The sequence below is a fragment of the Rutidosis leptorrhynchoides genome, chromosome 5 (genome assembly GCF_046630445.1).
Source record: "Rutidosis leptorrhynchoides isolate AG116_Rl617_1_P2 chromosome 5, CSIRO_AGI_Rlap_v1, whole genome shotgun sequence".
Classification (NCBI taxonomy): domain Eukaryota; kingdom Viridiplantae; phylum Streptophyta; class Magnoliopsida; order Asterales; family Asteraceae; genus Rutidosis; species Rutidosis leptorrhynchoides.
Window position 1 is genome coordinate 441,367,326 of NC_092337.1, and position 22,605 is coordinate 441,389,930.

Consider the following 22,605-nt stretch of genomic DNA (forward strand, 5'->3'; position numbering starts at 1 on the left):
GTTCAGCAATTCAATTCAATATTCATATAATGTGTATTCTCATATAGGAGCTCTGTTTCTACTCTAACAAAAATTCCTTAAACAATCCAATGAAATTCGCGGGTCTAATTGATGTAAGATATATTCAGTTTCTTTATAAAGGTTCATTAATTAATAATTAATTACTACAATTTTTGTCAACTTCATGCTTTCCCTTGGTTTGCTTCTTATATACACATTTTTTGTCGATTATATTGATATGCTCATATATAATAATTTTTATTGATGAAACCCGCAAATTTTGCGGGTCTTAATCTAATAATAATAATAATAATAATAATAATAATAATAATAATAATAATAATAATAATAATAATAATAATTAAAATAAAAAGATAAAAAGATGGAAATAATCAACGATGAGAAGAAATTGTCGTGAATCCCCGGGTGACGGAAAACGGGTTGTCGCTCGGATTTTGTAGTCAATCAATAATAATAAATAATAAAATAATAAAAATCTAAAATCAAATCTAAAAAAATCTCATCATCACCAACTTATCATTATTCACCGTCGCTCGCTACTACCTTTTCTTACACTACCGTCACCGACCATCACCACCACGTCACACCACAAAATTCATTTTCTTTATTTTATTCTATATTTAATATTACTATATAATTAAATATTTTATTATTCAATTTAAAATTAAAAGGTCTTGTTCATAATAGTAGTCCATGCCTCCGTCAACTTGTTTCCAGATCACCGTTTAACTCCGTGTCTGTTTTTCCGATGGGTGGCGGTCAGAAAACCTTCACCACCAATCCAACCGATTACAACCTTCTAGAAGAAATTGGTTACGGTGCAAGCGCCACTGTTTACAGAGCCATCTATCTTCCTTCAAACGACGTCGTCGCCGTTAAATGCTTGGATCTCGAACGCATTAACAGCAATCTCGTACTATTTCTACTTCTAATTCTATCTATTTGATGTTTCTTCCATTAATTGAGTTAATTAAATAACATCTTGAAAAGGGTTTTTTTTTTATTATTTGTGGATTTTAATTTAAATATATAATTATCTTGAGAAGTGTTGGAATTGAGCTTGATCTTGAGGTCAAACTGTCAAATGGATATCAAAGAAACAATAAAGTTTACAACTTTATATGTTGTGATCTGTATATATTGTGGTCCCTTAATGCTGTGATGATTTTAACCTAAATGTAGAAGCATTAGCTGTTTATAAATTAGGGTTAATGGAAGAATGAGTTATAGTTGAATTTGGTTTAGGTATTTATTTGAGTTCCAATTAACTTTGGGGCTACATTTAGTTTGTCCAGCTAATAATCTACAGTACATTGTAGGTATGGTTATATGTGTTAGTAAGTAATTATTGAGGACTAAGGTTAGCTGTATTACTGTTTTAAGGAGGAAAGTTCGTACTTGGTTAAACGGTTAATTCATAAATAGTGTAAGATCACTAGCTTGGCTAATTTGGGCTAAATGGGTTACTATTCCATTTTCATTGAATATCTGCAAGATATGATGCCTGTCATAAATTATAACCCTCTAGGGTTACTAAGGGCTTGTTTATTTTCCACTTATTGATCTGTTTATGTAATATGCCTCTTAATTCAGTAAGTAAAATCATTATTTGTTTGTCACTTAATCTGTCACTTAATATGAAAATTGGTTTGTTTCTAGGAGACATAGAATCAGACACCCTTCTCAAACCGAGGAAAATGGAAACATGACTTAATACAGAAAAAAGTAAACAACCCCTAAATTTGGAAATGATAAGTATGGTTGATACCTTTTTAAATTAATATAGATATATAAGCATGAATGGTTGCCTTTATGTAATCTTTATAATTATTATGATTATTATGATTATGCTTATGATGCTACATGGATGTTAAATCCACAAACCTTTTACTTACAGAGTAGACACATAGGCCGAGTTTAGTTGCAGTAAACTTATCATATTTTCCGCCGAAATCGTAAGTGTTCGGAAAATGATTAATCATTAACTTAAAAAATGAAGGAAATTTTGTTACAACCTAATGTGATCTCTAAAATTTAGTAATGAAAAACTTATGTAAGAACTGATGGTTACAGGATGATATTCGAAGGGAGGCGCAAACAATGAGTCTGATAGATCACCCGAATGTGATACGCGCGTTTTGTTCATTTGTCGTTAACCAAAATCTTTGGGTCGTTATGCCATTTATGGCTGAAGGTTCATGTTTACATCTCATGAAAACAGCATATCCAGACGGGTTCGAAGAATCTGCGATCGCTTCGATTCTCAAAGAGACTCTTAAAGCATTAGAGTATTTGCATCGACATGGACACATACACCGTGATGTTAAGGTCGTGTTTTTACAAATTGTTTATTAATTCAGTTTTTGTTAGTTAAATTGTTGTTTGTTTCCTCAACGTTATTTTTTGATTCAGGCTGGAAATATTCTTCTTGACACAAGTGGAGTTATAAAGCTAGGTGACTTTGGTGTGTCGGCTTGTATGTTTGATAGAGGTGATAGACAACGTTCTCGAAATACATTTGTCGGAACTCCTTGCTGGTTAGTATATCATCTTTGACCGACTTTGACCAACTTTGACCTGGCTGTTTATTGTTGTTTATGACTTAATTTCTGTTACCGATTTCAGGATGGCACCAGAGGTGTTGCAGCCAGGAAGTGGATATGATTTCAAGTGAGTAAAATGGTGTCTCTAATGATCATTATTTATGGTGAAATTATGGATTTATTATTAGTAGTTTGTACAAATAATTGCATATTGTTAGTTAGTATAATGGCGTAATCATCTTTTATAGGGCTGACATTTGGTCATTTGGAATTACTGCTTTGGAGTTGGCTCATGGTCATGCTCCTTTCTCAAAGTACCCTCCAATGAAGGTTGGTATTCTATAAAGTAAACGTGCATTAGAGTGTTGTACGGTACAATTCTAAAAAGCACATTTGGTAGTGTACAGATCATCATATGCTAGTTCATACTTTTCAAGTTTCTAACTTTTTTAAGATAATATAATAATGAGTGTTATTATACTTTATTATTTATTTATTTTTTCTTTCTTCTATGCTATGTATTTGTATTGTAGGTACTCTTGATGACCATACAAAATGCACCACCTGGACTTGATTACGATCGGGATAAACGATTTTCTAAGGTATCAATTTCTTCTTATTTGTTTTGCGTTTGTATCTTTTTACTTTGATAACTGATAAAAAAAGTTAGCTGTTATCAGTCTTTTAAAGAATTGGTTGCAATGTGCTTGGTGAAAGATCAAACAAAAAGGCCGACCGCTGAAAAGTTGTTAAAACATTCATTTTTCAAGCAAGCTAAACCACCTGAAATTTCCGTTAAGAAACTTTTTACCGATTTACCGCCACTGTGGCAACGTGTAAAAGCTCTACAGGTGATTTTTATCCTAATTTTACGGGTTGTAATTTTTTTGTTTCTCTCTTTCTACTTATTTGATATGTAATTCAAAATATTGGCTTCGCAGATTAAAGATGCTGCCCAATTAGCTCTCAAGAAAATGCCTTCAGCTGAACAAGAAGCCATATCTATGGTTAGATCCACTGTTCTATAACAGTCGTTAACTATATATATATATACATACACACACACACACATATATAATATAATATAATATATATATATATATATATATATCATTATATATATATATATATATATATATATATATATATATATATCGTTTCTTCTTTATGATGTATACAGAGCGAGTACCAGCGAGGTGTTAGTGCCTGGAACTTTGACATTCAAGATTTAAAATTCAAAGCGTCCTTGGTATAATTATTACTTTTTAATACTCATTATCGTTAACGTTCGGCGTCTATATAACTTTGAAATTTATATGTTTGACTCTATAATTGATTGCAGGTGCAAGATGATGACGAAATTCAAGACATCATGGAAGACAATGTAAATTCAACTTCATACGTCAATAATGTAACTTTATTTTCAAAATATTATGCTACATTTTTTAACATGTATATTGAAACTACGCCTTCATATTCACGTAAACAATTAGAATGTAGGTAAGATATTGTTCTCTGCTGCAGGATGCACCCGATTCAAAAGCTACTACTGATGAACGATGTTCTACAAGTGAGATTGTTAGTAGGTCAGTCATTATAACAAGATTTTTCTTTAGTTAATGCCGTTTTCTTTCTATTAACCGTTTATTTTTAAATTTGTCAGTGACGAAATAATCGTGTCCGAAAGTGTGATCGATAAGGGAAATACTACAGAACGTAATCAACCAGATGACAATAAAGTTAACGTTGCTGTAGAAACAAATACAACAAAACAGGACCAACTACCATCAACATCAGATAAAGATGCCAAAACCAGAATTCTAACAGCAAAAAATCGCCAAACGCAAAGTGGGCCCCTTGTGGTCTTAAATCATTCAAAGTCTGAAAGAACTCAGAATGTAGAAAGGTTTCATCTTTTTTTATTTTCTTCCTTTTTTTTTTTTTTTTCTTCTTATTCCGTATAATATTATTATCCTAATTTGTTCCATTTTTTTTTTGTCGGGTACGAAAATGAAAGCTCACAAGCAGTTGATAAAGCTTATAAACAATTAAGACAAGCTCCCAGCTTTAGCGGTCCGTTAAACCTTCCAAACCGAGCTTCCGGAAACAGTTTATCAGCTCCCATAAAACCAACTGGAGGTATCGTTCATTTTGACCTTTTACATAATATGAACGTCAGGTAAATCCAAAAAGACAAAAAAAATAAACGAGAAGACTTGCTTATAATTTGATATCAACAGGTTTTCGGGATTCATTAGATGACAAGTCAAAAGCAAATTTGGTACAAATAAAAGGACGATTCTCTGTGACATCTGAAGACTTCGATCTTGTAAAGGTACGGTGCATTGACATTTTATTGGTCTACAAATTTTACGATTCTGACGTATATATTTACTTCAGGATATTCCGTTATATACGGTGCCCAAACGGTCATCACAGGTACGAATCACAAATCCAAACATGCAATGATCAACAAACGATTAATATTATGTGCAATATTTATTTAAATATTTTGTCGTGTAAATTAGGAGTCACTGAGGAAGTCTGCAAGTGTAGGCGACTGGGTATTCGATTCAAATAAAATGGTTTGTAGCTTACTCAAATTTTTTTTTTTTTAATTTTTACAAGTATACAAGATTTGTCTTTTTGTGAACTGAACCGTATCGGCTGTTTTACAGCCTATACCTAGGGAGATTAATAGTAGTTCTGTAAATAGCAATTTACCTGCATCAATGCTTATGCCCCACCTTCAAAATCTATTTCAACAGACATCGATTCAACAGGTAAACGGAACGTACTACAAATACTCCTATCAACTAGACTAACGAAGTTCTTATAGATCGAATGTTTTTTTTCCTCTCTCGCAGGATCTTATCTTGAATTTGTTGAATAGTTTGCAACAAAACGAGGTTGCAGAAGGTAAATTATAATCTTCATTGGTTGTTATTCTTTGTTAGAAGAAAATTTCACATAGCGTACGTTGTCTGCTTTTATTTCAGTTTCTCAAAACGGGAAGTTACCGCCACTGCCTCGCAGCTCAGAGAACAATGGATCCGTATGTACATGCATTACTTACGTATCATATGATTATTTAATAAAACATTGTCATGTTATATAGTAATATCATTACTATTTTTTCAGGTTGAAGTTTCTGATAGAGAACGGGTACTTCTTACAAAGGTTTCTGAGCTGCAATCCAGGTTTACAAAATATCAATATATTTGAATTAATTGTATTTACTGTTTATTGTGGGTTCATGTTGCAGTATTTTGTACTTAATCTGGTTTATCGTTTGTAATTTTATTTTATATCTTTCATGTGCAGGTTAACAAGCTTGACTGAGGAATTGACCGCTGAAAAATTAAAATACGTACAGGTAAATTTCAATAGTTCTCTGGTAATAAATTATTTTTGTTTATTTATAAACGTTAAAATTTCTCAAACATGATTAGAGCAAGAGTATTAATTATAGTTCACCGCGTGTATCTAGTTACAACAGCAAGTTGATGCTGTTACCAGCCGGCAGGATGGGCAGAAAGGTGAAACTGATGCTTGATATAATGTTGTATATTCTGGTATGTTAATCAATCCAATCCGCTTATGTTTTCATTTTCATTAAATCGTAGTTTTATATTTAAATCTAATAAGTTGGATGTTGTTCGTCAGATGTGTAATAGGTTTTCGTGAATGCAAACAGTCGGGTGATGAGGAAACCATTTGTTTGATTAATTTTCTGTATGAAGAGAGAAAGGGGAGAGTGGGTATGAAGTTAGCTGATAATTAGCAGCAAGCGCGATTGGTTGATTTTTTGGGCTATATCCCTTGAAGCTCATATATACTATATATATACGTATCATATTTTGTGATGTATGTTCAATGTTGTAGGACACAACAACTGTCATTGTCAAAAATGATAAAAGTATGTTCTTTTTTGATATTTTTAATGTGCAACTGATATAGTAGCAGAAATGTGAATATCACAATAAACAGAGGTACTACTTGATGTATGTTATTTTTATAGTGTTTTGGTTTTGGGGGAGTATCCCAGCTTTGTGAACGCATAAATGTATTCGATTTCAATAATGTATAAAATATGTAATATTTTCTTTGTTTTTTATTGATTAGGTTGCGGATCATATTTTTAAAGAAGATGTGATTTAAAGGTTTGTAAGTTTAACAGTGAAGATTGTTTTTTTTGTCTGCAAAATAACTTAAATTCTGTCTGTACTTAGACACATATTTTTAAGTCTGCGGGGTTGTAGACGGATTGAGACATTATTTTATCTTTATGTCTTCATAAATACAAACTATTTGCGGTAAAAACGTTTGCGGACATAAGACAAACATATGTGCATAATGAAAAATAAACCAAACCTTAGATTTCTCATCTGTTATCATTACATGATTTGATTTCGCATAACCAATCTTTTTTTGTGAAAATACAATAATATAAATAAACATATTTGAAGATCAACAAGATTCAAACAAAATTAGCAGAAGATAGAAAAATTACCAAAAACAAATCGCAACAAACTCGTACTAAGCAAGCTAACCCAAAGTAAACCTAACCAGCAACAAGACGGGAAAATTAATAAGGCCTGCTAAACCAAGGATACAAACTTAAACTTGAAAACCGGAAGGCGGAAACAATTTAATCATTTCGGGCAAAACACCAAACCATCGGAAAAAAGCCGAAGGCCGGCCGCTGTAACACCAAAAATATGAAAACCCCGACCGCCAGTGGCGAGTCCACCTTTGGGCATGTGGGGTCCCATGGCCCCATTAAAATGAAATTTTTATACACTATTTATACTTCAAATTGTACGGGACACCACTAAATTTAATTATAGGACCCCATATATGTTTAAATATTATGGGTTTTTAGAGGTAAACAACCACTAAAATACCCTTTTTATATAATTATTTTTTAAAAAAAATATTAGGACCCCATTGCGTTTTCATCCTAGATCCGCCACTGCCGACCGCCACGAAACATCTTGAGCCGCCACAAAAATGATCCCATCGCAGAGAGCTTCGACCTTAGCGAACAACAATGTAAGTTTTGGTTTGTTTTAGACTTCACTATAACTATTTTTGCCCTTGATAGTACGAAATATTGATAGTGCGAAATCTTGAATTCGTCACTAGTCATTATCAAACATAAATTTTTCTTAAATGTAATAAACATTCGTGCTAACTCATACTAATTAAATTTGAAAAAATAATCATTGTACATGAATCATCTTATTAAACGTAGGAAAATTGAGATAAAAATCCTCTGAAGTTATTATCTCTTAACATGAATAGACATGTTATATGATTTGTGAAGAGAAAAAGTAGCCAATAATCAATGTGATTTGGGAAGATATTTAGGGCTTTACTGTTAAAATCGGCGTGAATTAAGTTTCATTCTAACGCGCATGTGGATAACAAATAAGAGAATTCGATGTCGATATTGTCATTAAAAAAAGTGATTATTTTATTGAAAATGATTTGTTACTATAAATGTAGAAATGTATGTCTAAATCTCTTGAAGCTGTAGATAAAAAATGTTAAACATAATTGTCTAAAGATTTTCTTCATTTCAATACATAAAATTGCAAAAGGAATATTGCCACGTAGGAACAAGTGGGGGCGTTAGACCTAACTAAACGCTACCAGCCAAACCGCGCTCAATACGGCACACTCTCCGAATCATACGACCCCGAATCAGAAACCGTGGTTCCACCACCGTCATCTCTTTAGTCGCCGCCGTTTCTTTCTCCGCCGTCTCCGCCAATGAATTCGCTCTCTCTCACTCCTCTCTCCTCCGCCCACACCTCTTCTTCTATCCTCCCTAAACCACCGTTGAACTCACCTCATCATCACTACCATCATATAAACATCAATCACGTACCTATCTAATCTATCTTCTAATCAGTATTATTAATTATAAATTATCAATCATTATATTATGATTTCAAATTATTATTATAGTTTAACTTTAGCTTATGTATCTTTGATTAATAGAAGCGAAGAATAAGGAGGGATGGAAAGTGTAAAGTGGCGTTAGCACACGAGGCGCCGTTTGTGATAGCGATGGGCGCGTGTGTTTTAAACTCGTTAGTATTTCCGTTACCGGTGGGTCCCAACGATAACGAAGATGGTGAGTCAATGATTGAGTCAGCTGATGCAAGGTTTGCTGTTATGGGGATCATTAGCTTCATTCCTTATTTCAACTGGATGGTAGGTATATTCATATATTTATACTGATTACATTCTTAATTATTCCTCTGTTTGATTAAAAGTGTAATTAGTACTCATATGTTTAATTAATTGTTGTGATATATTTTGGTTGTGTGTAGAGTTGGGTGTTTGCTTATATGGATACTATGGACAAGCGTTATGCTGTATACTCACTTGTATACTTGGCTCCTTACATAAGGTCTTTTAAGCTTCTTCCTCATCTTTTGAATATGCTATTTATAATTGAATTGTTTTATGTCATTCATATATGGTATCGATCTGTTTTTTGTCATTATAAAATTGAATATGTTATTTTAACCAGATTGAACATTAATATGAATTTTAAAAGTAAGTTGTTTTTCTGTATATAGGTTATGTTAGACAGCTAAACTATCTGATTAAGATTGTTCCACCATACATTTAAGTATTTGATCCTTATTGTGATTGAATTTTGAAACTAGTATGTTAAGTTCATACCTAGACACATCACACAAGTATGGTTGTAAGGTCACGGTTATATATTCTTTTTGGAACCATTTTGTGGGCGTGAACAAAGGAAGAAATATAAGGCTAAATGGATTACAATGATCTATGTCTAATGAACCGACCTTTACCGAGCCAGAACCTTTTTGTCTTCAGCTTTTTTTTTTTAGTCTTCATGGTCAATGGTGCATATCAAGTTTCTTATGGTTGAACATGGTTAATGGTTGTGATGACAGGTCAAAGTTATCTCTATCACCTGATGAAAGCTGGTTGCCTATCACTAGCATTCTTCTGTGCATTCTTCACATTCAGGTCAAACCTATTCCATACTTATTTTTAAGACCAAGTTCAGTTGTAATAAGATGTTGGTATTTAAACGATTTATTATAACATTGGCAGCTTGAAGCAAGCGTAAAAAACGGAGATCTTGAGAACTTTCAGTTATTTAAAAGAAGTTCAAGGAAAGCGACTACAAAGAAAGATGCTAGTATATCTGAACAAGAGGTACTAATAACAATTTCATCTGATCAAATTTTCATCATGGAAATTTGCTTATCGGAATGTGTTTTTTTTATATGTTTATTATCAGGAAACAAAAAAAGATGAACAAAAGTTGCCGTCTGCAAATGATGAATTAAGAAATAAGATTAGGGGATGGGGAATTCCTAAAAAGCCAGCTAAAAAAGATGAAGAGTTGGATAAAGACGAAACGGAAGGGAAAAATCACTAGGTGAGTTTATATAGTAGCCACGGCAGCAGAGATAGGATACGACTGTAATTAGCTTTGCGTTTCGCTAATACCACATTTGTATTACTGATTTTCAATCATTTTCGAATTTCAATCATTTAAAGTATTTTGATTGGACATGTGAACAAAAATGTTCCATTTTGAACATGGTTTATGACCAGGAAATTTATGATTACCATTGAGAACCCACAGCCTCGACTTTTATTATGAACATGTCATATGCCATTTATGTATGTATCCATTATTTAGGGTTCAAGGAAAAATCACTAGGTGCGTTTGTATAGTAGCTACTGCAGCAGAAGATAGGACACGGCCATACTTAGCTTTGCGTTTCGCTAATACAACATTTGTACAACTGATTTTCAGTTTGTTTCGAACTTTAATCATCAAAGCATTTTAATTGGACATATGAACAAAAATTTTTTATTTTGAACATGCTACGGATTCTAGGCTTTATGTCAAAGTGTAGAATTCTTGTGTTACAAACTTGGTGCAGGTACTTTAAACCTCAGTGCAATCCCCTTAGTGTCTTGAAACAATGTGTTACAGTCCAAATGAGAATCATTACTACATTGAAAATTATCCAATAATAAACCGTTTGGCATAAACTCGTACACGAGTGCCTTAATTTTTTAATTTAATCAAGGATGTAAAAGTCTACGTTGACATGAGAAATATTACCAATGCTAGCAACTTCGTTACCGAAATCTTTTTCATCTCTTGTCCTAACCAAAAGGGAGTGATTCGTATGAGACCATTTATTATCCGTAGACAACCGAGAATATGCATTATGATATTGTATAGTACAACAAATTAAAGCGTAGTTGGTTGTCCCTTTTTTTTTTCCTTCTAATTTTGAAAAGCCAAAAACTTCGTATTAATAATAAAAGATACTACATCAAAGGGCCCAAAGGAACCCGAAAGATACATAACAAGATGTTATAACCTGTACAAAGCTATATAACAGTAATCACGAAAGATGAATAAGCAGGAAAATACTCAAGTCTCTCAAAATATCATTGCGGCTAATAAGGAACTTGCAAAGGCAAGCTGGGACCGCGATCACAGTGCTGAAATTCAGCGACAAAGCAAAACCGGATTCACCCCAATTAATCTCAACCGAGATGGTCATTTGAGGGGCTAGAGAAAAAACTCGCCTTTTATGTGCAATCGATGTGATCTTATACATGAGATTAACCGATTCCTTCTTGGATTGTAGGAATGACATCGAATATCTTCGGGTTTGTTAACCAATTCTGTCAATTCAAGTTGCCTTTTTTTCAACGACAAGAGATCCATTAGAAACTTTTCGATTGGAATCGAAACATGTTTGGTTGAGTATGACTAAAATTTAGTTGTGTATAAATCATCACCCGGTAATATGCATTATTTACTTTAGAAATTTCCTCCATCACGATCTCGAATAAAACAATCCATGAAGTCGTGCGCTGTGTGAATTAATCGAGACTCGGATTAAGCTCTGTCTCGAAACCTTGTAAGGTTAGGAGTAAAGCATTTCGAGGTTGACGTATCTCGTTGAGCGTTGAGAAGCATTGGTTTTTAGGAATATTCTAATATGCATAAAAGTATTTAATTCTAGAGTTATAGTTAGTTAACTGTAAAATATTTTGTTTATGTTAATGACAACCTAAAAGTTAAGTTTAAATTTATTTTTATCTTCTTTCACATTATTTTGTGAGTGAGAATTACCTCTTATTTCATAATCATAACGGAAGGTGATATTTCCAAACATATTTTTGATAGATCCACATATTTTTGTTGTTACTTTCCAGTTATGCCCTCCAATATTTTAAAATGAAAATTTTATATAACACATCATTAAAGGCAGTTTAGTGACTTTGTGTGGATTTATCAAAAACAAGTTTGGAACATAACACAAGAACAAAGTAAACCGAAGCTGCCGAAAACCCCCTAACTTTAGTGTTTATGAGAGTGTCTAATTGAGAAATTTTTTTTTTTTTTTTTTTTTTCTTTCAAAAAATACACTACTTCATACATCCTACAAAAATAGTTATGCCTAACGTATTTATAAAAGTAAAATAAAATTATTGATCGATAACTTCCGATTACAACTATCAACAAACCTTTCCACCTGTTTGAATATACAAGAAGAACCCTAGTAGTAATAGTAATGGCGGATGAGCGTAACCCCAAAATGAAAATGATACAAACCCTAATTTGGTACGCTGCGAGCGCTGCTGTTAGTACGTGGGTTATACTCGCAGGCTTACGTCATCTTGACGTCAATCGCGAAGATAACAAACGAGCAATTGAACAACGTAAACAGCTTTTCAAACGATTAGGCCGTACACCAATTGACACCAATCCTTACGAGGCAAGTTAATTACTCCTACTTTACTCTTTCATATGACTTTCTAATTTTTTTTTCTTTTTCTACGAGTATATATTTTAATCTGTTTTTAGTTGTATGAAAATGTTCTACACATTTAAATTTGATATATAGGGCTAACAAATTGGGATTTAGGTCACATAAATGCCACATATTTTGTTGGAAGCTTCGACGAGCCCAACACACCCACTATAGAGGACCTAGACTATACTAGACTCACTACACTAACACTTTGACGTTGGTTAGCCTTTAATTTTATAAATCCTTAGTGCACAATGTACTTAGGCGACAGTGTCGACCATATATCTTTAGGCGGTATAACCGACCATATATTACTTAGGCGGCAGAGCCGACCATATAATAAGAACAACAAAAGTGCACTAAGAACTTAAACACAAACTAAGGCTTGATCGGGAAACTTAACAAAAACACTTATATTAAATTACAATTACAATATTACTTACAAGCTTTCTCTTCTCTACTTTCGCTAACTCACACTCTTCTTCTCTTCTTCACAACTCACTTCTTATTTCACTCTTACTCACAACTCTCACAACTTTCACACAACACAAATGAAATCTCCTCCCATATTTATACTACTCCATGGAACATTCTAGAACCTAGATATTTCCATGGATATATAAATATCTAGATATTTCTACAACCTACAAATATCTAGATTTTTCTTTTACATTTCAATTTCTAGATTTTTCTCTCATATTCTAATATCTAGATATTTTCTTATACATATTAATATCTAGATATTTTACCCATATACATTTACTAATTCCATAGTATTCTAAATTTGCATTGTATTTTAACACTCCCCCTCAATGCAAATTTTCTTCCAACGATGTCTTGCAGACCATTCCAAGTGCTTCTCTGAATTTTTCAAACTTTGATTTACTTAGGCTCTTGGTGAAAATATCTGCAACCTGTTCATCTGTCTTTGTTGGCATCATCTTGATCTCTCTTTCAAGGACCTTCTCGCGAACATAGTGATAGTGCACTTCTATATGTTTTGTTCTCGCATGAAAGACTGGATTTTCTGCTAGGCGAATAGCTGATAGGTTATCGCAGAAAAGCTTTACTTGATAATCTGTTGATTGATGAAGATCTTCCATTAGTTGCTTCAACCACATAATTTCTTGTGTTGCTGATGCTGCCGATCGATATTCTGCTTCAGTGCTTGACAAGGATACTGTTGGTTGTCTCTTGCTGCACCATGATATTACTCCCGATCCAAGACTAAACATGTATCCAGTTGTTGACCGTCGTGTATCATAGTCTCCAGCGTAATCGGCGTCACAATATCCAGTTACGTGACATTCTTTTGTTTTCTTGTATAAAATACCAAAGTTAATAGTGCCTTTGACATACCTTAAGATGCGTCGTACAACATCAAGGTGAGGCTTCTTCGGATTGCTCATGTATCGACTAACCACTCCAACTGCATAAGATATATCTGGCCGGCTTAGTGTGAGATAAATAAGACTTCCGACCATCTTTCGATACATGGTAACATCTTGAAGACTTTTTCCTTCATCTGCTCGTAGTTTTGTATTCGGATCCATCGGAGTTGAGATAGGTTTTCAATTAAGCATTCCGTACTTTTGTAAAAGATCTCGCGCATATTTCTGTTGTCCCAGAAATAATCCTTCTCTTTTCTGCTCTATTTCGAGTCCAAGAAAATGTTTGAGTTCTCCAAGCTCCTTCATATGAAATCTGATAGACAGATTCTCCCTTGTTCTTTGAATCTCCTCATAGTGATCTCCCGTGATGATTAAGTCATCCACATATACTAGCACTATGGCTAGTTTTCCTTGATCTTGTTTCACAAATAAACTAGAATCTGAAGGAGCAACTGTGAAACCACTTTTTACTAAAAACTCGCCAATCTTCCCGTACCAAGCTCTTGGAGCCTGCTTCAAGCCGTATAGTGCTTTCTTTAATTTGCAGACATGGTCAGGATGGGACTTGTTCTCAAAGCCTCTTGGTTGCTCCATATAAATTTCTTTGTCAAGTTCTCCATGTAAGAAAGCGTTCTTGACATCCATCTGCCACAGCTTCCAAGATTTGCTAGCGGCTAAAGCTAGTAGAGCTCGAATTGTTGTGATCTTCGCCACTGGACTAAACGTTTCTTCATAATCCAGCCCATATTGTTGAGAAAAACCTCTAGCAACAAGTCGAGCTTTATACCTTTCAATGGAGCCATCTGATCGAGTCTTCACCTTGTAAACCCATTTACAAGATATTGGTTTTACATCTTTTGGCTTTGGAACTAAACTCCATGTCTGGTTTTCTTTTAGTGCATTAATTTCTTCTTCCATTGCTTTCTGCCATTCTTGACTTTGTGCTGCTTCTTCATAAGTGGAAGGCTCAATAGGTATTGATTCATCCACATGAGCAGCATTGGCATACCTCGGATTAGGTTGCCTCGGCCTTGTTGATCTCCGTAATTCTTGCACATGCTCCTCGGCATCCATTTGGCTTGGACGAACCTTTTCGGATGTAGATTGATGTACCCCAGTTTTCCATGGACTCGTTTCCTTAGAGTACGATCCATCTCCTTCTTTAATTGGATCCGATATGTGCTCTTTATGTTCTTCTTTCTCTTCTGGACCTTCTTCTAATCCATGAGATTCTGGAAGCTCTATCTTTTGAGGTGACCACCATGAAGAAGCTTCATCAAATACCACATTTCTTGTAGTATGGCACTTTCCAGTATTTGGATCACAACATCTCCATCCTTTTCTTGATTCATCATAACCGACAAAAATGCATCGAATTGCTTTCTTATCAAATTTGCTTCGTAGATGATCTGGTACGAAGACGTAACATACACATCCAAAAACCTTGAGATGGTTGACGGTTGGCTTGATCTTCCATAATTTTTCATAAGGTGAAATATACCCCAACTTTGTTTGTGGGAGTCTGTTAATCACGTACGACGCCGTCCTCATACATTCGGCCCAAAATCTACCTGGTACATTCTTACCATGAAGCATACTTCGACAAGTTTCGGCAAGGTGACGATTCTTGCGTTCCGCCACTCCATTCTGTTGTGGAGTATTGGGACAAGTTAATTGTCTTCTAATCTTGTGCTTCTCAAGATAGATATTGAACTCAGTCGATAAATATTCTCCTCCATTATCTGTGCGTAAGCACCTAATCTTATTATTGAGCTCACTTTCTATCTTCTTCTTGAACTCTTTAAACTTCTGAAAAGTCTCCGACTTTTCCTTCATGAAGTAAACCCACACATACCTTGAGAAGTCATCAATGAATGTCACCATATACTTCATTCCTCCAAGTGATGTTTGTTTCACTGGGCCAAAGACGTCTGAGTGTATGAGCTCTAGTGGTGTCTTGGACTGATGCTCTGACTCCTTGAATGGCAATTGGTGAGCTTTGCCAAATTGACATCCAGCACATATTGTATCTGTTCGGATATCAATTTGAGGAGGCTCATTTACTATGCGTTTCACCATCATGTCCTTTAACTTATTGTATCCCACATGCCCAAGACGTTCATGCCACAGATCAGCCGTCTCATTCTTTCGAGTCTTATCCACATATGCTGTTTCAGCAGATAGTACATAAACCGACTCTATTCTTCTTCCTTGCATAATTGGATTGCCAACCACCTTCACTCTCTTGAATATGGACACATCTTCTGGTCCAAAGAGCACATAATTCCCTTCTGCTGTCAATTGTGGTACTGACAGTAAATTCCTCTTTAGGCCAGGGACAAGATACACCTTCTCGAGTTGGAGCTTATGAGAGCCGCCTTCATTTGGAATTATTGTCTTTCCAATGTGAGAAATAGATAACCTTGAATTGTCTGCTGTCAACACGACTCTCTTTCCTTTGTAATCATCAATTTCTTGCAGGTTTGTCTCATCATTGGTCATATGATTTGAGCACCCAGAATCGATGATCCAATCATCTTTGTAGTTTATTTTTGACTTTAAAGTTGTTGTAAGAGCTTGATCATCTATGTCAGCTTCAACAGAGAGTCCAGCTTCTGCATCCCATGTTTCCTCATTAATGGTTGCTTCGAATGTGACATCTTTCTTCTCATCTCTTGCAGCGGCCACATTTCCTTCGAAAGTTCGCCTTCTGGGGAATCTACAATCTCGAGCAAAATGACCCTTCTTGCCACAATTGAAGCATTCACCATTCTTTCTCTTATCATTTTCCCCGTATTGTTGGCGATGATCTCTTCTTCCTTGTTGAGCTCCCCCTGAAGCGCTGCCTTTTGATTTTAGGTGACCCTTCCACCCATATGTCTTACTTTCTTTCATCGCCTCTTGTTTTCGAAATGTTGCTTTCTTCTTATTAGTGAAGAGTGCATATTCTCCGTCTTTTATGGTTACTTCATTCATCTGCTTGGCTAATGCCTCTTGATTAGCCAATAGATTCTCCAGCTCTATTAATGATGGTTGAGTAGGCCATCCTCTCACAGCGGCTATAAATCCATTATACTCGGATCTTAAGCCATGGATGATAATTCTCTTCATCCTTGCATCACTCACTTTCTCTTCAGGAGCAAGCTGAGATATCTCACGACAAATAGATTTCACCTTGGTGAAATACTGAGAAATAGATAGACTTCCTTGTGAGATACCTGCGAGCTCATTTTCCAAGAGCTGGAGGCGTGCTTCATTCTTTTTTGAAAATAACTTTTCAAAAGTTTCCCAAGCTGCCTTTGGTGTTTTCTCGTCACGAATATGCTCCAATAGATCCTCCTCGATTGTAGTTTTCAGTATAAATAAAGCCTTCCCGGCCTTGATGTTCCATTTTCTCAAGGCTTCGGCATTTTCTTTCGGTGGAGGCGTTGTGTCACTGCCAGCAACTATTTCCCACAAATCCTGTCCTTGTAGGTAGGATTCTATACAAGTCCACCAATAACCATAGTTGTGGTTATTGAGACTCTTGATTCCACTGCTCGTACTTGCAAGATCTGTCATCATGACGTCCAACGTCCAATAAGCTTGGTCCCTGACCGATGAGCTTTCACAGTTCCTAACTGTGCTCCGACAGAATCTTCCTTAGAGCCTTGGTGAAAACAAGCCGATGTAAACGTCCAACGTTTACCGATTTTCTCCACTAGAAATGATCCCGAACAACCTGGCTCTGATACCAATTGTTGGAAGCTTCGACGAGCCCAACACACCCACTATAGAGGACCTAGACTATACTAGACTCACTACACCAACACTTTGACGTTGGTTAGCCTTTAATTTTATAAATCCTTAGTGCACAATGTACTTAGGCGACAGTGTCGACCATATATCTTTAGGCGGTATAACCGACCATATATTACTTAGGCGGCAGAGCCGACCATATAATAAGAACAACAAAAGTGCACTAAGAACTTAAACACAAACTAAGGCTTGATCGGGAAACTTAACAAAAACACTTATATTAAATTACAATTACAATATTACTTACAAGTTTTCTCTTCTCTACTTTCGCTAACTCACACTCTTCTTCTCTTCTTCACAACTCACTTCTTATTTCACTCTTACTCACAACTCTCACAACTTTCACACAACACAAATGAAATCTCCTCCCATATTTATACTACTCCATGGAACATTCTAGAACCTAGATATTTCCATGGATATATAAATATCTATATATTTCTACAACCTACAAATATCTAGATTTTTCTTTTACATTTCAATTTCTAGATTTTTCTCTCATATTCTAATATCTAGATATTTTCTTATACATATTAATATCTAGATATTTTACCCATATACATTTACTAATTCCATATTATTCTAAATTTGCATTGTATTTTAACATATTTGTCCAGAAATGTAACCATGAATTCATTATACGTGTAACTTTGTTATTTAACATTTATGTTCCAATTACTGGTTCATCAACTAAACCGGTTAACAGGTTAGCAGTGTGTCCACTAATCATGATAGCAGATTAGCAGGTGATATAATTCCATCACCATATGTGTAGATAAAACAGTACTAAAGACTAAAAAGAGAGCTTTTTAGATGAAAACAAGCAAAGAAGCTGGTAATCTATTAAATTCCAAGCTTAATTTTCCAAGCAAATAAGCTCTGAAAAAACACCCCCTAAGCTTCACATAATTGTTTTTATGAACAAGTATGCAACATATCTGTATTATCTTAACCTGAAAAGTTGTAAGAAAACGGGTATGAAAACAGATAATCTTGGATTGGTTCCTGAATCGTGAAACACTTTCCTAATCAAGTATTTCGCCCCTCACAAGCCTTGGGTTTACACGAAATCCTAATTGGGATAAGACAAGAACGATTTTGTTTCCAGGCAAGAAGAAATCAAAATCACGTATGAGAGAATCTGTGTGTTTCTATTTGTTTGACAATGAATGCAGAAAACTGTTGGAAAAACCGAAATAATATTAATTTCCAACAGTTAACATGAAGAGTCATAACTCTTCATTTTAGGCGAAAAAATCGGTTGGAACACACCTTTTAGGATGCCCCTTGGACCCCGCAAAGGGGCGCAACCCACTTGACCCCCGCAATTTGCGCACCAGTTGCTAGCTAACTCTTACGGGCGTGTACTCCACACTCTCCAAACCCGTTGTTAAGTATATTTAGCTAACTCTTGCATTCAAGTAAATCCCAATTAACTTAAATTAATGTTAGATGACACTAAAATCACCAACAAAAGTTACCATAGTGAGTACTAAAAAAATATATTTTAAAATCAACTTGATACAGGATATGATAGCTTGTGATGTTGTAAATCCAGACGACATAGACGTGGAATTTGATTCAATCGGAGGATTAGACAGTACTAAACAAGAACTGTACGAGCTGGCAATTCTTCCTTTACGTAGGCCCGAGTTATTCGCTAATGGAAGACTTCTCGGTCCACAAAAAGGGGTGTTGTTATATGGACCACCAGGTACTGGGAAGACAATGTTAGCTAAGGCAATTGCTAAAGAATCTGGTGCTGTTTTTATTAACGTTAGGGTTTCTAACTTGATGAGCAAATGGTTTGGTGATGCTCTTAAACTCGGTAAGATTACCTATTTCTTTTTTGAAATGGTGTTTTTTTTAAATTTTTTTTTTTTTATATGTGGGATGTGATGTGATTATGGTTATTGATATGGGATTTATATTATATATCAGTTTCAGCTGTTTTTAGCCTGGCGTATAAGCTACAGCCTGCCATTATATTTATTGACGAAGTTGATAGTTTTCTTGGACAACGTCGTTCGTCAGATAATGATGTTTTGACCAATATGAAAACCGAGTTCATGTCTTTGTGGGATGGGTTCACTACAGACCGTGAGTATTCTCACACTAAGGTGTTGTTTGTTTTTCAGTTTGCAGATCTTATTATGTCTTATGTCTACGCACCCGCAGACATTTTTAATGTAGACGGTTTGTTTTTCTGAAGCCATAAGATAAAATAATGTCTTATTCTGTCTGCAATCTCGCAGACTTAGAAATATGCTTCTAAGTGCTGCAGACAGAATTAAGTTATTCTGCAGACATAAAAACAAACAGTATTCACTATTGAGCATACAATTGAGCATACAGGCCTTCAGACCACATCTTCTTTACAGACGTGGTCCGCATATCTTTAGACAAAAACATCTTAAAAAAACAAACAACACCCAAGTGTTTAGTCTTTGTACTAAATACTTAATTTAATTATTCATCTGTCATGATGTTCATTTGTGTGTGTGTGTGTGTGTTTTATATCAGAGAATGCTCGAGTGATGGTACTTGCAGCAACAAATCGGCCTTCAGATCTCGACGAGGCGATACTTAGACGGCTTCCGAAGGCTTTTGAAATCGGGAAACCTGGACAGAGTGATAGAGCAAAGATACTGAAAGTGACTTTGAAAGGAGAGCGAAAAGATACAAATATCGACTTCGATTACATAGCTAGTTTATGTGGAGGTTTTACGGGTTCAGATATATTTGAGCTTTGCAAGCAAGCTGCTTATTTTCCACTTAAAGAATACTTAAAAGATGAGAAAGACGGGGAAAAAGCCTCTGTGAGTACAATATTCTTATAAAATTTTCTTCTTTTTATTGATTCATATTTCATATTTTATCTGATTACTTTTTTTTTTGTAGGCACCAAGGCCGTTGTCCCAAATGGACCTAGAAAAAGCTGTTGCTGCATCAAGAAAAGCAAAGATTCCAACATATGAACCTGGTGGGTCAACCATTTGGTCACCGCGTGTTGACCCTGATGATTATCAGGTAAAGCTTCTTTTGCACTATGACTTACTTATATCTTCAGAGTATGTTGGTTATTAGTCACATGGTGTATGATACTGCAATAAATTTTCAGGATTTTTGAAGGTGAAGGCTAACATCTGTATGTGAAGTTCTGCTTCTGGTATTGAACCTCATGATGTTCATTTACAGCTTATAATGATTCTTTTAACACGGATGTTGTATAGAAAATTAGGCTATAGTATAACAGTTGCGAGTCAAGTACTACATATTATAGCCTATAATTTATAGGTATTCATTGTTTCTATGAAGTCCACTTCATTGTATGTCTACATTTATTCATCAATTCATATGAAGTTAGTTGATCAAAGATTTCTTTCGTCTCTATATGCTTGCTTCATATTTTTTTTTTTTTTTTTTTTTTTTTTTTTTTTTTTTGTCATTGTATTTGGTCGAATTATGATCTAGAAAAGCAATATGGCTTCTAGTATATATAAACTTATTTGTTACAATTTTGTTGTCGAAACTGATGATTCAAGTGGAAATGGACTTAATATTCCCATCTTATAGCATATGTCTAAACCAGCAGCAGCAAGTAGAAATACTATAACATTTTCAGAAACACAAACTGCACCACTTAAACCATGTGACAAAAAGCTTCCATCTTCATGTCCTAAAGACGATCGTCCATCCAAAGTAGCCATTCCTGCATTACATAATATACTAAATTATAGCTTATCGCAGTGATTTGTATAATTAGAAAGTTTCATTTATGAACAAGCTGGTTAATGGGGCAAAATGAGTTTGGGCTTAAATGAGTACCCTTTTGGTGAGGGTCAAAATGGGTCGATCTGCCTAGGCCAACCTGCAAACAGTTTTTATTTTTTTATCCCAAAATACTGTCGAACACAGTATTATCTAAAACAAGATTGAGGTTTTTATACAATTTGGGCAACGTTTAGTCTATTTGATCCATATCCAGTTTTGGTTGACCTCTTAACGCTGAACCTGAGGTTGTTACCCAAATTGACACATGTAATGGTTTCTTGAAATACCTTTGACAATGCCAAATGCTGCAGCAGTACCAGTCTTGAGATGAAAATCATCTAAGTCCCTTCGAATAATATACCGATAGATTGCACCGTACAATACACAGCTAATTACGGTGATTGCAGTTGAAACAGTTAGCCCGTAACTATCGGTAAAATGAGTTAAGGATACCGGCAAGCTTGCCAAGGTGCCAACAATGGCAGAAACAATTGCAGCTTTTACAGATTCCAACTTTTCTTTGTTTTTGTTAATGTTTTTTGCTTCTGATTGTTGTTTTTGAACTTCTGCAAACTTAAAATACTGAATTTCACATTTCCATTTACAATGAAAAAGTCAAGATTTTTATGATAAAAAGGAAAAAGAAACAGACCGACCTCGGAGACTTTGGATTCGAGCTGATTGATAGTTTCCATCATCTTCATGGCTTCTGTTTCTTGCATAATGTTATCTTTATTGACCAGTTCAACTGTTTGTGCAGCTTTATTATCCAATTCATTTACCACAGCCCTGTTTTGTTCTCTGTTTAGCAATCCATTGTTTAATCCGCCATTGTTATTGTTATTAAGGGGATGGCTACTGCATTTTAGGATGAATGAATGTGATAATGGAGGTCTTAATTTGGTGTGAAATGGAATGGTTGCAACAAAAATGGGAGTGGGTGTGGTTGCCATACTTTGTGGATAACTTTGTTATGTGCCTTTTATGGTTTGTAAGTTTTTACCCCATTTCTATTTTTCTTTAATTTCTTCTTTTTTTAATTTTTTTTATTTTATCATACAAACTCCCATAACTTTTTAGTCTATAAATAGAGAAATTTTCTATTTTTTTCTAACAACTCTAAGGGTGTTGTTTGCGTCTATAAAGGATGTTGATTTTAAAGTGACAATTATTGAATTGTATAATATTTCAAACTAATTTCTAACTATCTTAATGAAAGAGTTTATAATT

At 34.7% G+C, this 22,605-nt stretch overlaps 4 protein-coding genes across 6 annotated transcripts; 3 read left to right on the forward strand and 1 right to left on the reverse strand.

The window, feature by feature from the left end:
- Window positions 1-524: 524 nt before the first annotated feature.
- Window positions 525-6,620, forward strand: LOC139850104 (serine/threonine-protein kinase BLUS1-like). The gene is made up of 22 exons (XM_071839694.1): window positions 525-934; window positions 2,095-2,349; window positions 2,434-2,558; window positions 2,647-2,691; window positions 2,813-2,894; window positions 3,098-3,166; window positions 3,245-3,415; window positions 3,506-3,571; window positions 3,745-3,813; window positions 3,907-4,064; window positions 4,228-4,470; window positions 4,582-4,703; window positions 4,805-4,899; window positions 4,965-5,003; window positions 5,093-5,149; window positions 5,243-5,347; window positions 5,432-5,483; window positions 5,564-5,619; window positions 5,706-5,764; window positions 5,889-5,940; window positions 6,055-6,139; window positions 6,231-6,620. The coding sequence occupies exons 1-21, from the start codon at window positions 770-772 to the stop codon at window positions 6,118-6,120; spliced, it is 2,151 nt and encodes a 716-aa protein (XP_071695795.1). The 5' UTR covers window positions 525-769; the 3' UTR covers window positions 6,121-6,139; window positions 6,231-6,620.
- A 1,600-nt stretch (window positions 6,621-8,220) lies between these two features.
- Window positions 8,221-10,210, forward strand: LOC139850314 (uncharacterized). Its single transcript, XM_071839900.1, has 6 exons — window positions 8,221-8,456; window positions 8,574-8,789; window positions 8,909-8,988; window positions 9,509-9,584; window positions 9,672-9,776; window positions 9,862-10,210. Exons 1-6 carry the CDS (start codon window positions 8,343-8,345, stop codon window positions 10,000-10,002), a joined length of 732 nt encoding a protein of 243 aa, XP_071696001.1. The 5' UTR covers window positions 8,221-8,342; the 3' UTR covers window positions 10,003-10,210.
- Window positions 10,211-12,057: 1,847 nt separating this feature from the next.
- Window positions 12,058-20,968, forward strand: LOC139847542 (uncharacterized). The gene is made up of 6 exons (XM_071837221.1): window positions 12,058-12,376; window positions 19,129-19,429; window positions 19,543-19,701; window positions 20,125-20,420; window positions 20,503-20,631; window positions 20,723-20,968. Exons 1-6 carry the CDS (start codon window positions 12,173-12,175, stop codon window positions 20,729-20,731), a joined length of 1,098 nt encoding a protein of 365 aa, XP_071693322.1. The 5' UTR covers window positions 12,058-12,172; the 3' UTR covers window positions 20,732-20,968.
- A 106-nt stretch (window positions 20,969-21,074) lies between these two features.
- LOC139850475 (uncharacterized) lies at window positions 21,075-22,373 on the reverse strand. Of its 3 annotated transcripts, none has more exons than XM_071840047.1 (3): window positions 22,032-22,373; window positions 21,663-21,957; window positions 21,075-21,313 (listed from the first exon to the last, which is right to left on the reverse strand). In XM_071840047.1, the coding sequence occupies exons 1-3, from the start codon at window positions 22,326-22,328 to the stop codon at window positions 21,114-21,116; spliced, it is 792 nt and encodes a 263-aa protein (XP_071696148.1). In that variant the 5' UTR covers window positions 22,329-22,373; the 3' UTR covers window positions 21,075-21,113. The 3 variants fall into 3 exon arrangements, with proteins under 3 accessions (XP_071696148.1, XP_071696150.1, XP_071696149.1); XM_071840049.1 differs by having other exon boundaries at window positions 21,663-21,941; window positions 22,028-22,373; XM_071840048.1 differs by having other exon boundaries at window positions 21,663-21,948; window positions 22,032-22,370.
- Window positions 22,374-22,605: the final 232 nt, after the last annotated feature.

What these genes read in the sequence shown, in the direction of transcription:
- LOC139850104 (XM_071839694.1), top strand. Translation starts at nt 770, where the DNA reads ATGGGTGGCGGTCAGAAAACCTTCACCACCAATCCAACCGATTACAAC. An exon ending in TAAAATTCAAAGCGTCCTTG is followed by an intron (nt 3,814 to 3,906) that starts GTATAATTATTA and finishes AATTGATTGCAG; the next exon opens with GTGCAAGATGATGACGAAAT. An exon ending in GTTTCTGAGCTGCAATCCAG is followed by an intron (nt 5,765 to 5,888) that starts GTTTACAAAATA and finishes TTTCATGTGCAG; the next exon opens with GTTAACAAGCTTGACTGAGG.
- LOC139850314 (XM_071839900.1), top strand. Translation starts at nt 8,343, where the DNA reads ATGAATTCGCTCTCTCTCACTCCTCTCTCCTCCGCCCACACCTCTTCT. An exon ending in TACTTGGCTCCTTACATAAG is followed by an intron (nt 8,989 to 9,508) that starts GTCTTTTAAGCT and finishes TTGTGATGACAG; the next exon opens with GTCAAAGTTATCTCTATCAC. An exon ending in CTAGTATATCTGAACAAGAG is followed by an intron (nt 9,777 to 9,861) that starts GTACTAATAACA and finishes GTTTATTATCAG; the next exon opens with GAAACAAAAAAAGATGAACA.
- LOC139847542 (XM_071837221.1), top strand. Translation starts at nt 12,173, where the DNA reads ATGGCGGATGAGCGTAACCCCAAAATGAAAATGATACAAACCCTAATT. An exon ending in TTGACACCAATCCTTACGAG is followed by an intron (nt 12,377 to 19,128) that starts GCAAGTTAATTA and finishes AACTTGATACAG; the next exon opens with GATATGATAGCTTGTGATGT. An exon ending in GGATGGGTTCACTACAGACC is followed by an intron (nt 19,702 to 20,124) that starts GTGAGTATTCTC and finishes GTTTTATATCAG; the next exon opens with AGAATGCTCGAGTGATGGTA.
- LOC139850475 (XM_071840047.1), bottom strand. Translation starts at nt 22,328, where the DNA reads ATGGCAACCACACCCACTCCCATTTTTGTTGCAACCATTCCATTTCAC. An exon ending in TCGAATCCAAAGTCTCCGAG is followed by an intron (nt 21,958 to 22,031) that starts GTCGGTCTGTTT and finishes TGTGAAATTCAG; the next exon opens with TATTTTAAGTTTGCAGAAGT. An exon ending in AGCATTTGGCATTGTCAAAG is followed by an intron (nt 21,314 to 21,662) that starts GTATTTCAAGAA and finishes TATGTAATGCAG; the next exon opens with GAATGGCTACTTTGGATGGA.